We start from the raw sequence: 17,346 nt of genomic DNA, 5'->3' as shown, positions 1-17,346 counted from the left end.
AAGGTGATTATCAAAGAGTACAATGGTATCTTCATCAACTAGGCCAATGGACTGAGGAATGACAGATGGAGCTTAATTCATATAAATCTGAGGGTTTGAGTTTTAGTAGGACTTATACAGTTAATGGTAGGGCTCTGGGGTGTTTTGTTGATCAAAGAGACCTGGGGATGCAGGTGTATAGTTCCTTGAAAGTGGCATCACAGGTAAACAGGGTGGTAAGGCAATATTTGGCATGCTTGCCTTTATTGGTCAAACAATGAATACAGGAGTTGGGACATCACAGTACGGCTGTACAAGACATCAATAAGGCCACATTTGGAGAATGGCATATAATACCGGTCACCCTGCTGTACAGAGGATGTTTTAAACGGAAAGGACATGAAAAACAATTTACAAGGATGATCCAAAACTAGAGGGTTTTAGTTATAAGCAGAGGCTGGTAGTCTGGGACTGGTTTCCCTTGGAGCTGAGACTGAGGGGGTCACCTTATAGAAGTTTAAGGTCATGAGGGTCACAGGTAAGGTGAATATCCAAGCTCTCTTCCCCAGGTATAGGAAACTAGAGGGCATAGGTTTAAGGTGAGGGGGAAAAGATTCAAAAGGGACATGAAGGGCAACATTTTCTCAGAGAGCTGTGCATATGGAATGAGCTTCTAGAGGCTGGTACAAACACAACATTTAAAAGACTTTTGAACAGTTAAAGGGATAGGAAAATTGTAGAGGGATATGGGCTAGAGGCAGGCAAATGGGACTAGTTCAATTTAGGAAATCTGGACAGAGGACTTGTCCCAAAGGGTGTGTTCCCATGCTATATGACTATATGCTATAATTGATGAAGTCCTCAACAGTGTTGAATGTCATCGGGAAGACCCAGTGAGAGTAATAAAACCACAGAATGTTTTCTGGATGGGAGGCAGTAATGCCCAATCACCAAAACTGGCTCAACCTCAAATGCTGACTGAGCTGGTCAAAGCCTGAAAGACAGAGCTTCCAGAGTGGATCTCAACAGGAGCTGAGGATACACAATCTCACTGACCTACTTGTTGTTGATGCATCAGTCCAGGATAATATTGACAGGAAAATGCTGCCAACTAATCCATTTGCCACGCTGATAACATTCTTTCATGTTTTCTAGCATTATCACTGCATTAAACAGGATACGTTCAAACAAAGCTAGTAACATATCATAAACAGAGCTAAGTCATTCTTCGAGTGACAGACTACTTCAAAGCTATGCAGCCCTCTCACTTCCTGTTAAGGAGGTGGATAGAACTAACTGGACAATTGATTGGTTGAGGAAGGCCTAGATTCCAAGAACATCCACAGCCTCAATTACAACAGAATCCAACATAATCAGAAGCAGCAAATTTGAGCCATTTGTATCCATCAGCCAGAAGATCTATCTCAGCCTCCTTCAACCATCATGAAAGGCAGTCTTCAGCCAACTCAATACGCACCACATAATATCAAGTATTAGCTAAAGCACGGGCCTTGACAAGAGTGTGTTAAAGAGAGTCTTGTCAGAAGACAAGATCCTGGCCCCAGGCTAAGCTGTTCCAGTGTAGCTATGATGGACATGGTGGAAAATTGCCAAGGTTTGCCCTGTCCAAAAAATCATCCTTCTGAGAGTAAAAATGATTGAATATCACTCAATCACGTGTGGATTTTAAGTGACTAGAGTTAATTGCTGAGACCAATAACCAATGAACACAGATTTAAGGCAAGCAGTAAAAAACTAGGCATAACAGGAGGCCTTTGTTTAAAAAAAAGTGTTGCAATACATAATGGTTTCACTTTAAGGCACATTAGTGAAAGAGATGGGTTTTCGTGACACAGTTGACAGAACAGTGTGACATTTGGAGGGGAACTTGCAAGTAGGCTCAATCAGGGATAGTGAGGGAACTTGTGCATGGAGTCGGAAGTGATAGGGAGGCTCTACATGAGTTTTTTGCTTCAGTATTCAAGACAGAAGGTTCTTGTTGACAGTGAGAATACCATGGACCAGATTAATAGGCTTGAACAGATTAAGGAAGTGGATGTGCTGGAAATTCTGGGAAGCATCAAGATAGATAAGTCCCAAGGCTGGATCAGATATGTCCAAGGTTATGAAGAGAAGTGAGGAATGAGATTGCTGCACCCCTGGCAATGATCTTTGCATCCTCACTCCCCACGAGAGTAGTACCAGATGATTGGAGGGAGGTGAATGTTGTTCCTCTTTTCAAGGAAGAGAATGGGGAAATCCCCAGGAATTACAGATCAGTCAGTCTTACATCTGTGGTAAGCAAGGTAACTGGAAAGGATTCTGAGAGATAGGATTTATGACTATTTAGAAAAACACTTTGATTAAAGATAGTCAGCATGGCTTTGTGAGGGGCAGGTTCATTGAGTTCTTGAGGATGTGACGAGATAAGTTGACAAAGGTCAAGCAGTGGATGTGGTGTATATGGATTTCAGTAAGGCATTTAATAAGGTTCCCCATGGCAGGCTCATTCACAAAGTTAGGAGGTATGGGATACAGGGAAATTCGGCTGTCGGGACACAGAACTGGCTGGTCGAAAGACGACAGTGGATGGGAGATATTCCACCTGGAGGTCGGTGACCAGTGGTGTCTCACAGGGATCTGTTCCTGGGCCTCTGCTCTTTATAGTTTATATAAATGACTTCGAAGAAGTGGCAGATGGAGTTCAACCTGGTTAAATATGAAGTGATTCATTTTGGAAGGTCAAATTTTAATGCTGAATACAGGGTTAAAAGGCAAGATTCTTGGCCATGTGGAGGAACAATGGGATCTTGGGGTCCATGTACATAAATCCCTCTAAGTTGCCTCCACATTGATAGGGTTGTTAAGGTGGCATACGGTGTTCTGGCTTTCGATAATGGGGGGATTGAGCTTAAGAACCGTGGGGTTTTGCCGCAGCTCTACAAACCCAAGTTAGGCCACTCCAGTTCTGGTCACCTCATTATGGGAAGGATGTTGATGCTTAAGGAAGAGTGCAGAAGAAATTTACCAGGATGCTGCCTGGATTAGAGGGCTTATCTTATGAAGAGAGGCGAGTGAGCTAGGGCTTTTTACACTGGAGGGAAGGAGGAAGAAAGGTGACTTGACAGAGGTGTACAAAGGTAATGAGAGGCATAGATAGAGTCGATAGCCAGTGACTTTTCCCCAGGGCAGAAATGGCAAGGGGTCATAGTTTTAAAGGTGATTGGAGGAAGGTATAGGGGAAGATATCAGATAGATTCTTTACACAGAGTGTGGTGGGTGCTTGGAATTCACTGCCGGCAATGGTAGTAGAGTCAGAGTCATTAGGGACATTTAAGCGACTGCTGGACAAACACATGAACGGCAGTAAATTAAGATCAATGCTCGGCACAACATCATGGATCGAAGGGCCTGTACTGTGCTGTTCTATGTTCTAGTGACCTGTCCATTTTTCAATTATCCTTGGTCTTACATTTTTAAGTTTGAAAGAGCTGTTGCAAGTGTATTGCAATGCATCTTATAGATGCTGCACACTAGCGCCAGAGCGTGCTATGATGGAGAGAATGATCATGACAGTGGATGAATTGCTGATCAAGGGGGCTGCGTTGACCAAGATGGCATTGAGCTTAGAGAGTGTTGTTGCAAACCATTAGTTACAAAAGGTTAAAATGCAAGTAACCAAGAAGGCTAATAAAATGCTATCATTTAATCGCCAAGTGAAATTGAATATAAAAGCTTGTTATATCCCAGTTATGCAGGACATTAGTAAGACCACATCTGATTACCTGTGCAGATTTGATATCCTTACTTAAAAGGAAGTGTACCAGAGGTGGTTTACTGAACCGATAGCAGAGTTGTCTTACGCAGGATTAGTCAGAGAGACTGGCTTGTTTCCACTGCAGCTTAGAAGAATGAGAGGTGACTTAATAATCTCAACAAGGTAGACATGGATGTTTTCTCTTGTGGGTCAGTCCAAAACTCAGGAACATTAAGTTAGAGGTCACATTTGTGGACAAAGACGAGGAGATTTTTTTTTCCCCTGGGGACTGAGACACTTTGGAACATATTACATCAAGAAGGTGATGAAGGCAGAGTTATTGATTCCTCTGCCTAACAAACCTCTGTCCACCTTTTTCTTAAAAATTCAAAGGTGAATGAGAAGAGACGGGAATGTGAAATTCAAAACCCAAAACAAATCAGCTATGAACTTATTAAATGGCAGAGCAGGCTCAAATGGGTCAAAGAGTCTATTTCTGCTTTGATTTTGTATGTCCATGCATGAAGTGAACTGAACTGGCTGAAAAGTAGTAGTTACACAACACCAGGTTATAGTCCAACCAATAAAAACATTTCAGATAAACCTGTTGGACTATAACCTGATGCGGTGACTTCTGACTTTGTCCATCCCAGTCTATCACCAGCATCTCCACATCATGGCTGAAAGCAGTCATGTGTCACTTTGGCACATCAGGAGGTGGTCGAGTTGGATAATCCATTCAGCATTTTTGGCAGTAGATAGATGCAAATGCTCCGTACCTGCTAGGCTCTTCCATAATTGAGGCTGAAAATGTTCATGGGCTATCCTCTTCTGGCTCTGTGTTTAATTGCCCAACACTGTTTATAATTGGATTCATAACTATAGGATCTTGACTTAATCAAGATGCTTGTCCGATAACTTAGTTCTGTCAGTCGTGCATTGCTTCCACAGTCTAGCAAACATGCACTACAGCTTCACCAGGGTGATCTCATTTTTAGGTAATTCTGGCACTGCTCCTAGCAAGTTCACATCCTCCAGACCAAACCTTCGCTGCATGGCAACCATGGAGTCAGAGAATGCCAGACCATCTCTTTGGAGCTTACAGTGAAGTACAATTTTGCTGATTTCCCATACCACTTCAAAGCAGGTCCATGCTGGAAGATGTTTCCTTCATTCAGAGCAGGCAATAATGTCTGGGGCATTGTGTCTCCCACCCAGAGTACATTCAGCAATCTTGCCTCCCTCAGTGGTACTTCAAAGTGGTTTCCAATACACACTCCTCATTTCATCAGTTAAGGGGGCAATCTGTGTGAGGACTCCTTACAAATGTTAGACCTGAGGCCATGTGATACCATGATGTCCAGAGTCAAATGTTGAAGATTCCAGTCCACACTCTATATACCATGACGCCACCAACTCTGGTAGCCCTGTCGCAAGGGTGATAATGGAAGAGACTAGAACAATTGTTGTAAACTATTTATCAGGGAGTATACTATGTCAGGCTGTTGCTCTTATTCATGCAATATTTATCCCAAATTGCCATTGTGAACGTGCATGTGGACTGCCTTCTTGAACGGTTGTAGTTCATATGTTGTAGTAGATCCACAATACCCTTAGGGAGGGAGTTCCAGAATTTTAGCTCAGCAACACTGAAGCAGCAGCAATATATTCCCAAATCAGGTGGTATCTTAGATGGAAATTTGCAGACAGTGGTATTCCCACGTGTATGCTACCATTGTCCTTCAAGATGGATGCGGGCTTAGAAGGTATTAACTGAGGATCTCTGGTGAATGTCTGCAATGCATCTTGTAGATGGGAGACACTGCTGAGTGTCAGTAGTGGAGGGAGTGAATGCCTGCGGATGCACTGCCAATCAAGTGGGCTTCCTTGTCCTGGATGGTGTCAAGCTTTGTATGGTTGTTACAGCTGCATCATCCAGGCAAGTGGAGAGTATTCCATCACACGCCTGACTGGTGCCTTGTAAATGATGGATGAATTTCAACAGTGTACAAATACGTTACTTACTGCAACAGTATTTACATGGCTAGTCCAGTTTAATTTCTCGTCTATTGTAATTCCCTGGATGTTGATAGCGAGAATTTACCAATGGTTATACCACTGAATATCAAGAGTATTCTGACAGCCAGATTCTTTTGTTGGAGAAGGTCATTTTCTGGATGTGTAGTGTTTTCAGAATCCAGTGCATTCTGCCATTTTTGATTTCACGTGGAATGAACTGAATTGGCTGAAAACTGGCATCTGTGATATTAGGGATCTCTGAAGGAGAAACAAATTAATCACCTATTTGGCACTTTAGGCTATTTTGTGCCCTGATGTCACAGGTTCTGTATCATCGGGGATGAGAAAGTTTATGGATCTTCTCTCACTCCAGTGAGCTCTTTAATTATCCACCAATATTGATGGCTGGATATGGCAGGACTGCAGAGATTAGATGACAGTGAGATCAGAGTTGAGTGTGGTGCTGGAAAAGCACAGCAGGTCAGGCAGCATCCAAGCAGCAGGAAAATTGGGGTTTTGGGCTGAAGCCCTTCATCATGAGGCTGGGAGCCTCGGGGATGGTGAGATAATTTTTTGCAAAAGTGGATGGAGGTGGGGGTAAAGGTGATAGGTCAGAGAGGAGGGTGGAGCAGATTGGTGGGAAGGAAGATTGACAGGTGGGACAGGTCATGAGGGCGGTGCTGAACTGGAAAGGTGGAACTGGGGTTTTTACAATAGGTAGATGGAGGTGGTTTTATCTCCCCATCCTGAGGCTCCCAGCCTCATTACAGATGAAGGGCTCTGGCAGAAATATAGATTTTCCTGCTCCTCGGATGCTGCCTGACCTGCTGTGCTTTTCTAGCAACACACTCTCAGATGCAGAGATTAAACTGGATTCATTGGAATTGTTATCACTGCTATTTATGGGTTTGTAGTTCTGTCTTGTAGCTCATTTAACTTCACTTTGGGTATGCCTGGTGCTATCCTGGCTTCCCCTCCTGCACTCCGCATTAAACCAGATTGATCCCCTATGATTTATAGCAATGGTAGAGTGGGGGTTATGCCGAGTTTTGAGGTAAGAGGTCAAGAAATAGTACTGGAGTACACTTCTGCAACTGACAATAGCCCACAGCACCTCTTGGATGGCAATCTTGAGATGCTCAAAAAGTCTGTTCAATTTAACATACTGATTGAGCATACCCTACATGTGTGTGTGGCACTAAGTATTAGCCTCCACAAAGACTGTGCAGTGGTCACTGACATGGTCATGGACAGATGTATCTGCAACAAGCAGATTGGTAAGGATGAGGTCAGATATGTTTAACCCTCTTATTAGCTCCCTCACCACCTACCAAAGACCAATCTGTTAATTAACTGAATATAACTTGGTCAGATTTAAAACTTCTAATGAATCCAGGTCACCATAACTCACAAGTCAGTTTGAGGAGATATCAATGTTCCTAGATAGGTAGAGCTCCAAAAGCATTATCTAACTGCAACTAGCATTGTCTGCAAGATGCACTACAGCATCACTCAAGCCATAACGAAAAGGACAGCAGAGTCAACAGAACTACACATATTCACTATTCCTGGTTTGGAAGTATATCCCGAGTCCTTCATCATTGCTGGTTAGAGTCCTAGAATGGTGTCCCTAACTGCAATGTTAGAATATTTCACTATATTAGCTTCAGCTGTCCAAGAAGGCCGTTCACCATCATCTTCTGAAGGGCAACTAGGGATGACTTGCCAGTGCCACCCCATGAATGATTACATTTAAAATATACAGTATTCCAAACACAAACCCAAAAGACCATATACAAAAAAAAACTTACTTCTACAGTCTCTGCATGAAACAACACAACGAAGGGTAGTGGTCCCAACCATAATCTCATGAGTGGTTCGTCTCTGCACTTGGTGGTAAATTCAATCAGTTGAATGAAAAAGTCTGAAGAACCCAAAAATAATTATGATTTAAGTCATTGTTTCAAAATACAGAACTTGAGTATTGTTGAAAAAGAGAGGAGACTTTGGCGAAGCTTTTTGATGTCACACTCTCAGTCATAGAGATATACAGCACAGAAACAGAGACAACAGTTCAACTCGTCCATACCATTAGATATCCTAAATTAATCTAGTCCCATTTGCCAGCACTTGGCACATACCCCTCTAAACATTTTCTATTCATATACCCATCCAGATGCCTTTTACATTTTGTAATTGTACCAGCCTCCACCACTTCCTCTGGCAGTTTATTCCATACACACACCACTCTCTGCGTGATAACGTTGCCCTTACATCCCTTTTATATCTTTCCCCTCTCACTCTAAACTTATGCCCTCTAATTCTGGACTCCCCACCCCAGGGAAAAGACTTTGTCTATTTACTCTATCCATGCCCCTCATGATTTTATAAACCTCTATAAAAGGTCACCCATCAGCCTCCAACAGTCCAGGAAAAACAGCCCCAGCCTATTCAGTCTCTCCCTATAGCTCAAACCCTCCAACCCTGGCAACCTCCTTGTAGATCTTTTCTGAACCCTTTCAAGTTTCACAACAGAAAGGGTTGGCCCACTCAAAAACAAAAGGAGAAAAGTTATGCATGGAGTCAGAGAAAATGGGTGAGATTTGTAATGAGTACTTTGCATCGGTATTCACTGAGGAGACAGACATGATGGATGTTGAGGTTAGTAATAGATGATTGATTACTCTAGATGGAAGTGGGTACTGCAGATGCTGGAGATTAGAGTGGTGCTGGAAAAGCACAACAGGTCAGGCAGCATCCGAGGTGCAGGAAAATAGACGTTTTGGGCAAAAGCCCTTCATCAGGAATGTCATCAGGTTTGATTACTCTAGGTCAAGTCGGTATAGGGAGGGAGGAAGTGTTGGGTATTCTAAAAGGTATTGGGTGGACATGTTCCCAGGCCCGGATGGGATCTATACCAGGTTACTGAGGGAAGTAAGAGGGAAACAGTTGGGCTTTTACAGTATCTTTGCAATATCCTTGAACACAGGTGAGGTCCCGGAGGACTGAAAAATTGTGAATGTTGTCACATTGTTTAAGAAGGGTAGCAGGGGTAATCCAGCTAATTATAGACTGGTGAGCCTAACATTGGTGGTAAGAAAGATGCTGGAGAAGATACGGAGGGATAGGATCTATTCCCATTGGAAGAAAATGGGCCATCAGTGATAGACGACATGGTGCAAGGAAGGTCATATCTTACCAACTTAATAGAATTCTTTGAGGAAGTGACAAAGATGATCGATGAGGGAAGATGTACATGTCACATTCATGGACTTCAGTAAGGCATTTGATAAGGTTCCCCATGGTAGGCTGATGGAGAAAGTGAAGTCACATGGGGTCCAGGGTGTACTAGCTAGATGGATAGAAAACTGGCTGGGCAGCAGGAGGCAGAGAGTAGTAGTGGAAGGGAATTTCATAAAATGGAGAACTGTGACTAGTCGTGTTCCACAGGGATCTATGGTGGGACCACTGTTGTTTGTGATATACATAAATGATGTGGAGGAAGGTATAGATGGTGTCATCTGCAAACTTGCTAATCAGACCAAGATTGGTGGAGCAGCAGATAGTGAAGGGGACTGTCAGAGAATGCAGCAGAATATAGATAGATTGTAGAGTTGGGCAGGGCAATGGCAAATAGAGTTGAATCCAGGCAAATGTGAGGTGATGCATTTTGAACGAACAATACAGTATATGAAAAAACCCTAAAAGTGATGTATAGAGAGATTTTTTTTTAGATTAGATTTACAGTGTGGAAACAGGCCCTTCGGCCCAACAAGTCCACACTGACCCGCCGAAGCGCAACCCACCCCTACATTTACCCCTTCACCTAACACTACGGGACAATTTAGCATGGCCAATTCACCTGACCTGCACATCTTTGGACTGTGGGAGGAAACCGGAGCACCCGGAGAAAACCCACGCAGACACGGGGAGAACGTGCAAACTCCACACAGTCAGTCGCCTGAGTCGGGAATTGAACCCGGGTCCCTGGCGCTGTGAGGCAGCAGTGCTAACCACTGTGCCACCGTACCGCCCTCTGGGTGTTCAGGTCCATTGTAATCTAAAGGTTGCAATGCAGATCGATAGAGCAGTCAAGAAAGCATGGCATGCTTTCCTTCATCAAATGGAATATTGGGTACAAGGGTTGGCAGGTCATGTTACAGTTGTATCACTGTTGTTTGGGCACGTTAGGAATACTGCATATAGTTCTGGTCTCCACATTACCAAAAGGATGTGGATGCTTTGGAGAGGGTGCACAGGAGCTTCACCAGAATGATGCCTCATGTGGAAGAAGCTAACTATGAAGAGAGGTTGAGTAGATTAGGATTATTTCTATTAGAAAGATGGACCTGATCGAGGTCTACAAAACCATGAGGGGTATAGACAGGGTGGATAGCAAGAAGCTTTTTCCCCCAGAGTGGGGGACCAATTACTAGGGGTCACGAGTTCAAAGTGAAAAGGGGAAAAGTTCAAGGGAGACACATGTGGAAAGTTATTTACACACAGAGGGAGATGGATACCTGGAACACCTTGCCAGCAGAGGTAGTAGAGGTGTGCACAAAAGCGTCAGTTAAGGTGTATCTATACAGATACATGAATGAGCAGGGAGCAGAGGGATACAGGTTTAGAAAATAGGCAACAGGTTTAGATAGAGGATCTGGATCGGCGCAAGCTTGCAGGGCCAAAGGGCCTGTTCACGTATTGTTATTTTCTTTGTTCTATTCTTCCTATCACAGGGAGACCAGAATTGCATGCAGTATTCCAATAGCAGACAATTAGCAAGGATTGCCAAACAAAAGGGAAAACAATATTTATATACCAAGATAAAAGTGTTGTTTGTTGGTGATGTTGCCATGAAGAATACACTAGTTGGATTATGACTGATAGTTAACAGACAGGTTTTGTTTTAATTTAAACCAGGAAGGTTGGCTCTGGTTTCTCTGGCCATAGGGAGCACAGCTGATCTGACATCTGCAGCAGATTTCTCGAGAATGAGCCCTCAGAAAGCGACTGGCCTGGATGGAGTCCCCGGCCATGCACTCAGATCCCGTACGGACCAGTATTTACTAACATCTTTAACCCCTCCTTACAACAATCTGAAGTCCCCACCTGATTCAAAAAGACCACCATCATCCTGGTATCAAAGAAAAGTCACACAGCATGCCTCAATGCCAAACGCTCAGTGGCTCTGACCTCCATAATTATCACATCAATGAAAGGTTAGCCACAGCTCACATCAACTGCCTTGATCCTTTGCAATTTGACACAACAGGTCCACAGCAGTTATCTTCCTGACTGTATACTCATCTCTGGTACAAAAGGGTAACAAGGAAACCCAAGTCCAGCTCCTATTTACTGAGTACAGCTCCACCTTCAACACCATAATTCCAAATAAACACATCTCCAAACTCAAAAGACCAAGGTCTGTGCTCCCCACACTGTACTGGATCCTCAGTTTCCTGACCTATAGACTGAATTTGATAAAAATAGGCAACAACATCTCCTCTACCATGATTCTCAACATCAGCGCCCTGCAAGGCAGCATATTCAGCCCCCTACTACACTCCTTATACATATGATTATTTGGCCAAATTCCAACCCAACACCACTTACAAGCTTGCTGACTACACCAATGGCGTAAGCCAAATCTCAAATAACAAGACAGAGTACAGGAAAGAGATTGAATGCTAAGTGGTATGGTACAAAGACAACAATGTTTCCCTCAATGTCAGCAAAAGGGAAGGAGCTGATCACTGACTTCAAGAAGCGGAGTAGAGAGCATGCCCCTGTCTACATCAATGGTGCTGATGCCAAAAGCATTAAGTTCCTAGGAATAACAATCACCAAAATCTGTCCTGGTCTACCACAGTGGCACTACAGTCAAAAAAAAACGCCCCCGAGGAAATAGAGGCGAAGGAAATTCAGCATGTCCATAAAGACCCGAAAGCATCATATCTGGATGCATTACAGCAATGGCTCTTCGCAAGGAACTACAGAGAGTTGTGAACACAGCCTAGCACATCACAAAACAGCCTCCCTTTCATTGACTCCGTCTGCACTTCCTGCTGCCTCAGGAAAGCAACCAACACAATCAAAGACCCCTTCCACTCCAGGTGTAAATCTCCCATCCTTTGACATCAGGTAGAAGATGGAAAAATTTGAAAACACGTAAAGTACAGCTTCTTCCCCACTGTTACCAGACTCAGCTTAATACTTCTCTCTCTCTCTGCACAGCAGTAACACTATTCTACATTTTATACAGTACAAAGTGCATCAGGGTAATAGAATAATCTGCCTATATACCATATAAAACTGCACTTTTCACGATATCTCAGTATGCGTGACAATAATAAAATCAAATCAAACCAAACAGGGAGATAGCGAGGAAAGAGATCAATCTGAGACTGACTCACTTATTTTCTCAACACTATCAGTCAGGGCAGGCAGGGACAAAGCAGAGAACAAGGTAGGACTGCAAAGTTAAACTGCATTTATTTCAATGCAAGAGGCCTAACAGGGAAGGCAGATGAACTCGGGGCACGGTTAAGAATGTGGGACTGGGATATTATAACAATTTAGGAAACGTGGTTCAGGGATGGATAGGACTGGTAGCTTAATGTCCCAGGATACAAATACGATAGGAAGGATAGAAATGGGGGCGAGAGAGGAAGGGGAGTGGCATTTTTAACAAGGGATAGCGTTACAACTGTATGATGGAGGATACTCCCAGAAATACATCCAGGGAAGTTATTTGGATGGAACTGAGAAATAAGAAAGGGAGGATCATCTTATTGGGACTATATTATTGACATCCTAATATTCAGCTGGAAATTGAGAAACAAGTTTGTAAGAAGATTTCAGTTAACTGTAAGAATAATAGGGCGATTATGGGAGGGGATTTTAACTTTTCAAACATAGACTGGGACTGCCACAATGTGAAGGGTTTAGATGGAGCAAAATTTGTTAAAAGTGTACAAGAAAATGTTTTGATTCAGTATGTGGATGTATCTATACTAGAAAAGGTGCAAAACTTGACCTACTCGTGGGAAATAAGGCAGGGCAGGTGACTGAGGTGTCAGTGGGGGAGCACTTTGGGGCCAGCAACCATAATTCTAATAGTTTTAAAAATAGTGATAGAAAAGGATAAACCAGATCTAACAGTTGAAGTTCTAAATTGGAGAAAGGCCAATTTTGACAAAATTAGGCAAGAACTTTCATAAGTTGATTGGGGCATATAAAGGGATGGCTGGAAAATGGAAAGTCTTCAGAAATGAGATAACAAGAGACCAGAGACAGTATATTCCTGTCCGGGTGAAAGAGAAGGCTGGTAGGTATAGGGAATGTTATAGAAATTGACGGTTTGGTTAAGAAAAAGAAGGAAGCATATGTCAGGTACAGACAGGATAGATCGAGTGAATCCTTTGAAGAGTATAAAGGCAGTAAGAGTATACTTCAGAGGGAAATCAGGAGAGCAAATCAGGAATGAGATAGCTTTGGCAAATAGAGTTAAAAAGAATACAAAGGATTTGTACAAATACTGAGGACAAAAGGGTAACTAGGGAGAGAATAGGGCCCCTCAAAGATCAGCAAGGTGGCCTTTGTGGGGAGCCACAGGAGATGGGGTGATACTAATCGAGTATTTTGCACCAGTATTTACTGTGGAAGAGGACATGAAATATATACACAATGTAGGGAAATAGATGGTGACATTTTGCGAAATGCCCATACTACAGAGGAGGCAGTGCTGGATGTCTTGAAACACAAAGATGGATAAATTCCCAGGACCTGATCAGGTGTATCCTAGAACTCAGTGGGAAGCTAGAGAAGTGATTGCTGGGCCTCTTGCTGAGATATTTGTGTCACTGATAGTCACAGGGGAGGTGCCAGAAGACTGGACGTTGGTTTAATTGTAATTGGTTAAACTCAACAAAATAACTGACAGCCATCCTCTGTTTCACTTTTCAAGTAATTGTCTAGACTGTCAACATGTCTACTTTAAATTCAAACCAAAACTGGCAGTTAGCTGCCAGTCATATAAGCAAGATAAAGCATCTACTAATCAGCACACTCTTCTCCTGCTGTATTTCTGGTGAATTTGTCCCGATCAGATGAAAATTAGTAAAATGTGTCTTTTTTCAGCAATACTCCTCCAAGTGCTACTACATAAAAGTGAAATATATTAATGCAAAGTTGTTTTAACCACTGAATTAGAAACTCCGAGTTTTAATTCTCAATTCTTAATCATGGTGTGTATTATTTAAATCGCACTGATTCTCTCTCATCACTCCCAAAGCTTTATGGTCTTCAAGTCACAGAATTTTAGTTTCCTCAAACTGAGATTCCACAGCAGGCAAAAGTTCAAAACTGCTTTTTAAAATATTCAAATCACCACATGTTGTTTGTGAACACAAAGTAAAATGTACTGAACCTATTTTGATTCCACAATTAAATCACAGGTTAGTTTCCACTTACTTTTAAAACAAACCAGTTTGATCAAGTGATAGAGTCATGGAGCCCTACAGCACTGCAGCCCTACAGCACTGCAGCCGTACTCTTTGACCCAACTAGTTCATGCCAACCAAAATCCAGGCTAATCCCATTTCCCTGCACTTGGCCCATATCCTTCTAACCCTTTCCTATCCATGTATTTGTCCAAATGTCTTTTAAATGTTGTCAATGTACCCACCTCAACCACTTCCGCTGGCAGCTGCAAATGTGTTGCTGGTCAAAGCACAGCAGGCCAGGCAGCATCTCAGGAATAGAGAATTCGACGTTTCGAGCATAAGCCCTTCATCAGGAATGCATTTCATACATGTACCACCCTATGTGTAAAAAAAGTTGTGGAAGCCTGAGGGACATTATTTCTCTTCTCACCCTAAACCAATGCCCTTTAGTCCTCGATTCCCCACCCCTGGGAAAAAGACAGTGTATTCACCCTACTCATACCTCACATAATCTCATACACTTCTTTAAGATCCTACCTCAGTTTCCTATGCTCTACAGAACAACATCCTGACTTGTCCAACCTCTCCCTATAACTCACACCATTGAGTACTGGCAACATCCTTGTAAATTTCTTCTACACTCTTTCCAATTCAATAATATTCTTCCGAAAGCAAGGTGACTAAAGTGCAGCCTCACCAACGTCCTGTACAACTGCAACATAACTTCCCAACTTCTATACTCAGCGCTCTGACTGATGAGGGCCAATGTGCCAAAAGCCTTCTTCACTGCCCTGTCTACCTGCGACTCCACTTTCAGAGAACCATGCACCTGAACTCCAAGATCCCTCTGTTCCACAACACTCCCTAAGGCCCTACCATTCACCATGAAACTCCTGCCTTTATTTGTTCCTTCAAAATGCAAAACCTTACACTTACCTATATTAAACTCCCTTTGCCATTTCTTGGCCCACTTCCCCAACTGATCAAGGTTCTACTGCTATTTCTGAGAACCTTCCTTACCGTCCACAATACCGCCTATATAGTGTCATCTGCAAACTTACTAATTATGCTTGCACATTCTCATCCAAGTCATTGATATAGATAAACAAATGTGTGCCATAGTAGATGGGTGCTCAAGCAAAGCAAAGCTCTTTCCTAAAGTTTAATTCACAAGGATCACTGTTTTTTTTCTAGTATTAGTGAGTCTTCACTAACACAGATTTAGGATCTGGATTAGTTGTGCTGGAAGAGCACAGCAGTTCAGGCAGCAACCGAGGAGCAGTAAAATCGACGTTTCGGGCAAAAATTTCTGATGAAGGGCTTTTGCCCGAAACATCGATTTTGCTGCACTTTGGATGCTGCCTGAACTACTGTGCTCTTCCAGCACCACTAATCCAGAATCTGGTTTCCAGCATCTGCAGTCATTCTTTTTACCCACTGAAATTTAGGAGCCCAGTACTTCAAAATTAACTGCAAACGAATCAGAGTTATTCCAGATTCAGTAAATTGTAAATCACTTTGTAGATTAGTATTCAGAGGGTTCCTGTAGCGCAACAGGAGTGTCCCTACCGCCAAGATAGGAGGCCCGGGTTCATGTTATAACATTTCTGACGAGGTTGATAATACAATATTTACAGCATGCCCTTGCTGTAGCAAGTTAACTCTGATGTTACTGAATTCAAAGACGCTAAGTCGGTGAGTAGGACCTTAGAGCCTGACTCGATAGCAGTGTGTATCTACCTTCTCCACTTGGCTTGAATAGGAGCGCATTCCCCAGGATCGGGTAGGTCGGGCTGAGCCCAGGGATCCGCTTCATCTGGTTCCACTTACGGACATAGTCAGCGAACAAGTGGACAGCGAGCCCCGCCAACACAGTGAGGAAGACAGCACACAGCACTGCACCGGGAGGCAGCGCCTCCATCCCGCCGGGACTGCAGTGTCCGAGGACACTGTCCTGTCAGCGAACTCTCCCTGTTATAACTGAGACATTGCCCAGCCAAGGGAGTGGCAGCGATCACTCGCTACTTTCCGGGAAACATGGTCATGTGACTGACTCATCACGTGACCTCTCATGTTGCTGATCGAGCTTCCTGACAGGTTTGCGAAATCTGCACTTACATTACATATTGTCCGGAGAGAAACAGCAGAGATTAATGGTGAAAGGCTGTGCTGCAGACAAGAGTGAAGCGTTGAGTGTTCTGCGGCTTCTGCAGAGTGACCTGCAGTTGGATACAATGTTAGAAATGAGAGTGTGTTGCTGGAAAAGCACAGCAGGTCAGGCAGCGTTTCCTAGTTACATCTTCTCTAGATTCTAGTTTCTTGTCCCATTCCATTTTATTTGCCTTGTATAATGTCCCTTTTGGGGCAGCATGGTAGCTCAGTTGTTAGCACTGCTGCCTCACTGCGTCAGGGACCCAGGTTCAGGCAACTAACTGTGTGGAGTTTGCGCATTCTTCCCATGCCTGTTTGGATTTCCTTCCACAATCCAAAGGTGTGCATGACAGGTGAATTGGCAATGCTAAATTGCCCATAGTGTTAGGTGCATTAGTCAGGCTAAAAATAGGGTAGGGGGATGGGTCTGGGTGGGCTTGTTGGGCCGAAGGGCCTGATTCCATACTGTAGGGAATCTAATCTTTTGTCATTTAATTTCTTCCCTCTCCCATTCCATCACAGAGCTTCCCTTCCCCTGTAGTTGCATAAGGAGAGCAGCAATGGCCAGTTCCCTCAAAGAGAGATCAGGGATAACTGGAACTCAGAAGGCTCCACAAGCTGGGGGTTGAGGAAGGAGGTTCTCAGTGGAGAAAGAGCTGTTGTCACCAGGGAGCCCCTTCATGGCCCATAATAACTTAAAAAAATGACATCCTCAAAGTCTGCTGGGATACCATTAGATTTCTCTGCATGGTCTTCCCACCTTATAAAAGCTAAGCCCTACCCCAGCTGCAAATGTGTTGCTGGTCAAAGCACAGCAGGCCAGGCAGCATCTCAGGAATAGAGAATTCGACGTTTCGAGCATAAGCCCTTCATCAGGAATAAGAGAGAGAGAGCCAAGCAGGCTAAGATAAAAGGTAGGGAGGAGGGACTAGGGGGAGGGGCGATGGAGGTGGGATAGGTGGAAGGAGGTCAAGGTGAGGGTGATAGGCCGGAGTG

General features: G+C 43.5%; 1 protein-coding gene across 1 annotated transcript in view; it reads right to left on the bottom strand.

Annotated features, from left to right (window-relative positions):
- LOC132815103 (cytochrome P450 4V2-like) overlaps positions 1-16,223 on the bottom strand; it is a 61,273-nt gene extending 45,050 nt beyond the window's left edge. The window contains exons 1-2 of the mRNA XM_060823869.1: positions 15,940-16,223; positions 7,567-7,679 (exon numbers count right to left, since the gene is read on the bottom strand). Of these exons, the coding sequence (XP_060679852.1) occupies positions 7,567-7,679; positions 15,940-16,120 (294 nt within the window). The 5' untranslated portion in view covers positions 16,121-16,223. The remainder of the gene's footprint in view (positions 1-7,566; positions 7,680-15,939) is intronic.
- Positions 16,224-17,346: the final 1,123 nt, after the last annotated feature.

The sequence above is a fragment of the Hemiscyllium ocellatum genome, chromosome 1 (assembly GCF_020745735.1).
Source record: "Hemiscyllium ocellatum isolate sHemOce1 chromosome 1, sHemOce1.pat.X.cur, whole genome shotgun sequence".
Classification (NCBI taxonomy): domain Eukaryota; kingdom Metazoa; phylum Chordata; class Chondrichthyes; order Orectolobiformes; family Hemiscylliidae; genus Hemiscyllium; species Hemiscyllium ocellatum.
The sequence above is the reverse complement of the archived record's forward strand: the minus strand, read 5'-3'. Positions and strand labels throughout refer to the sequence as shown.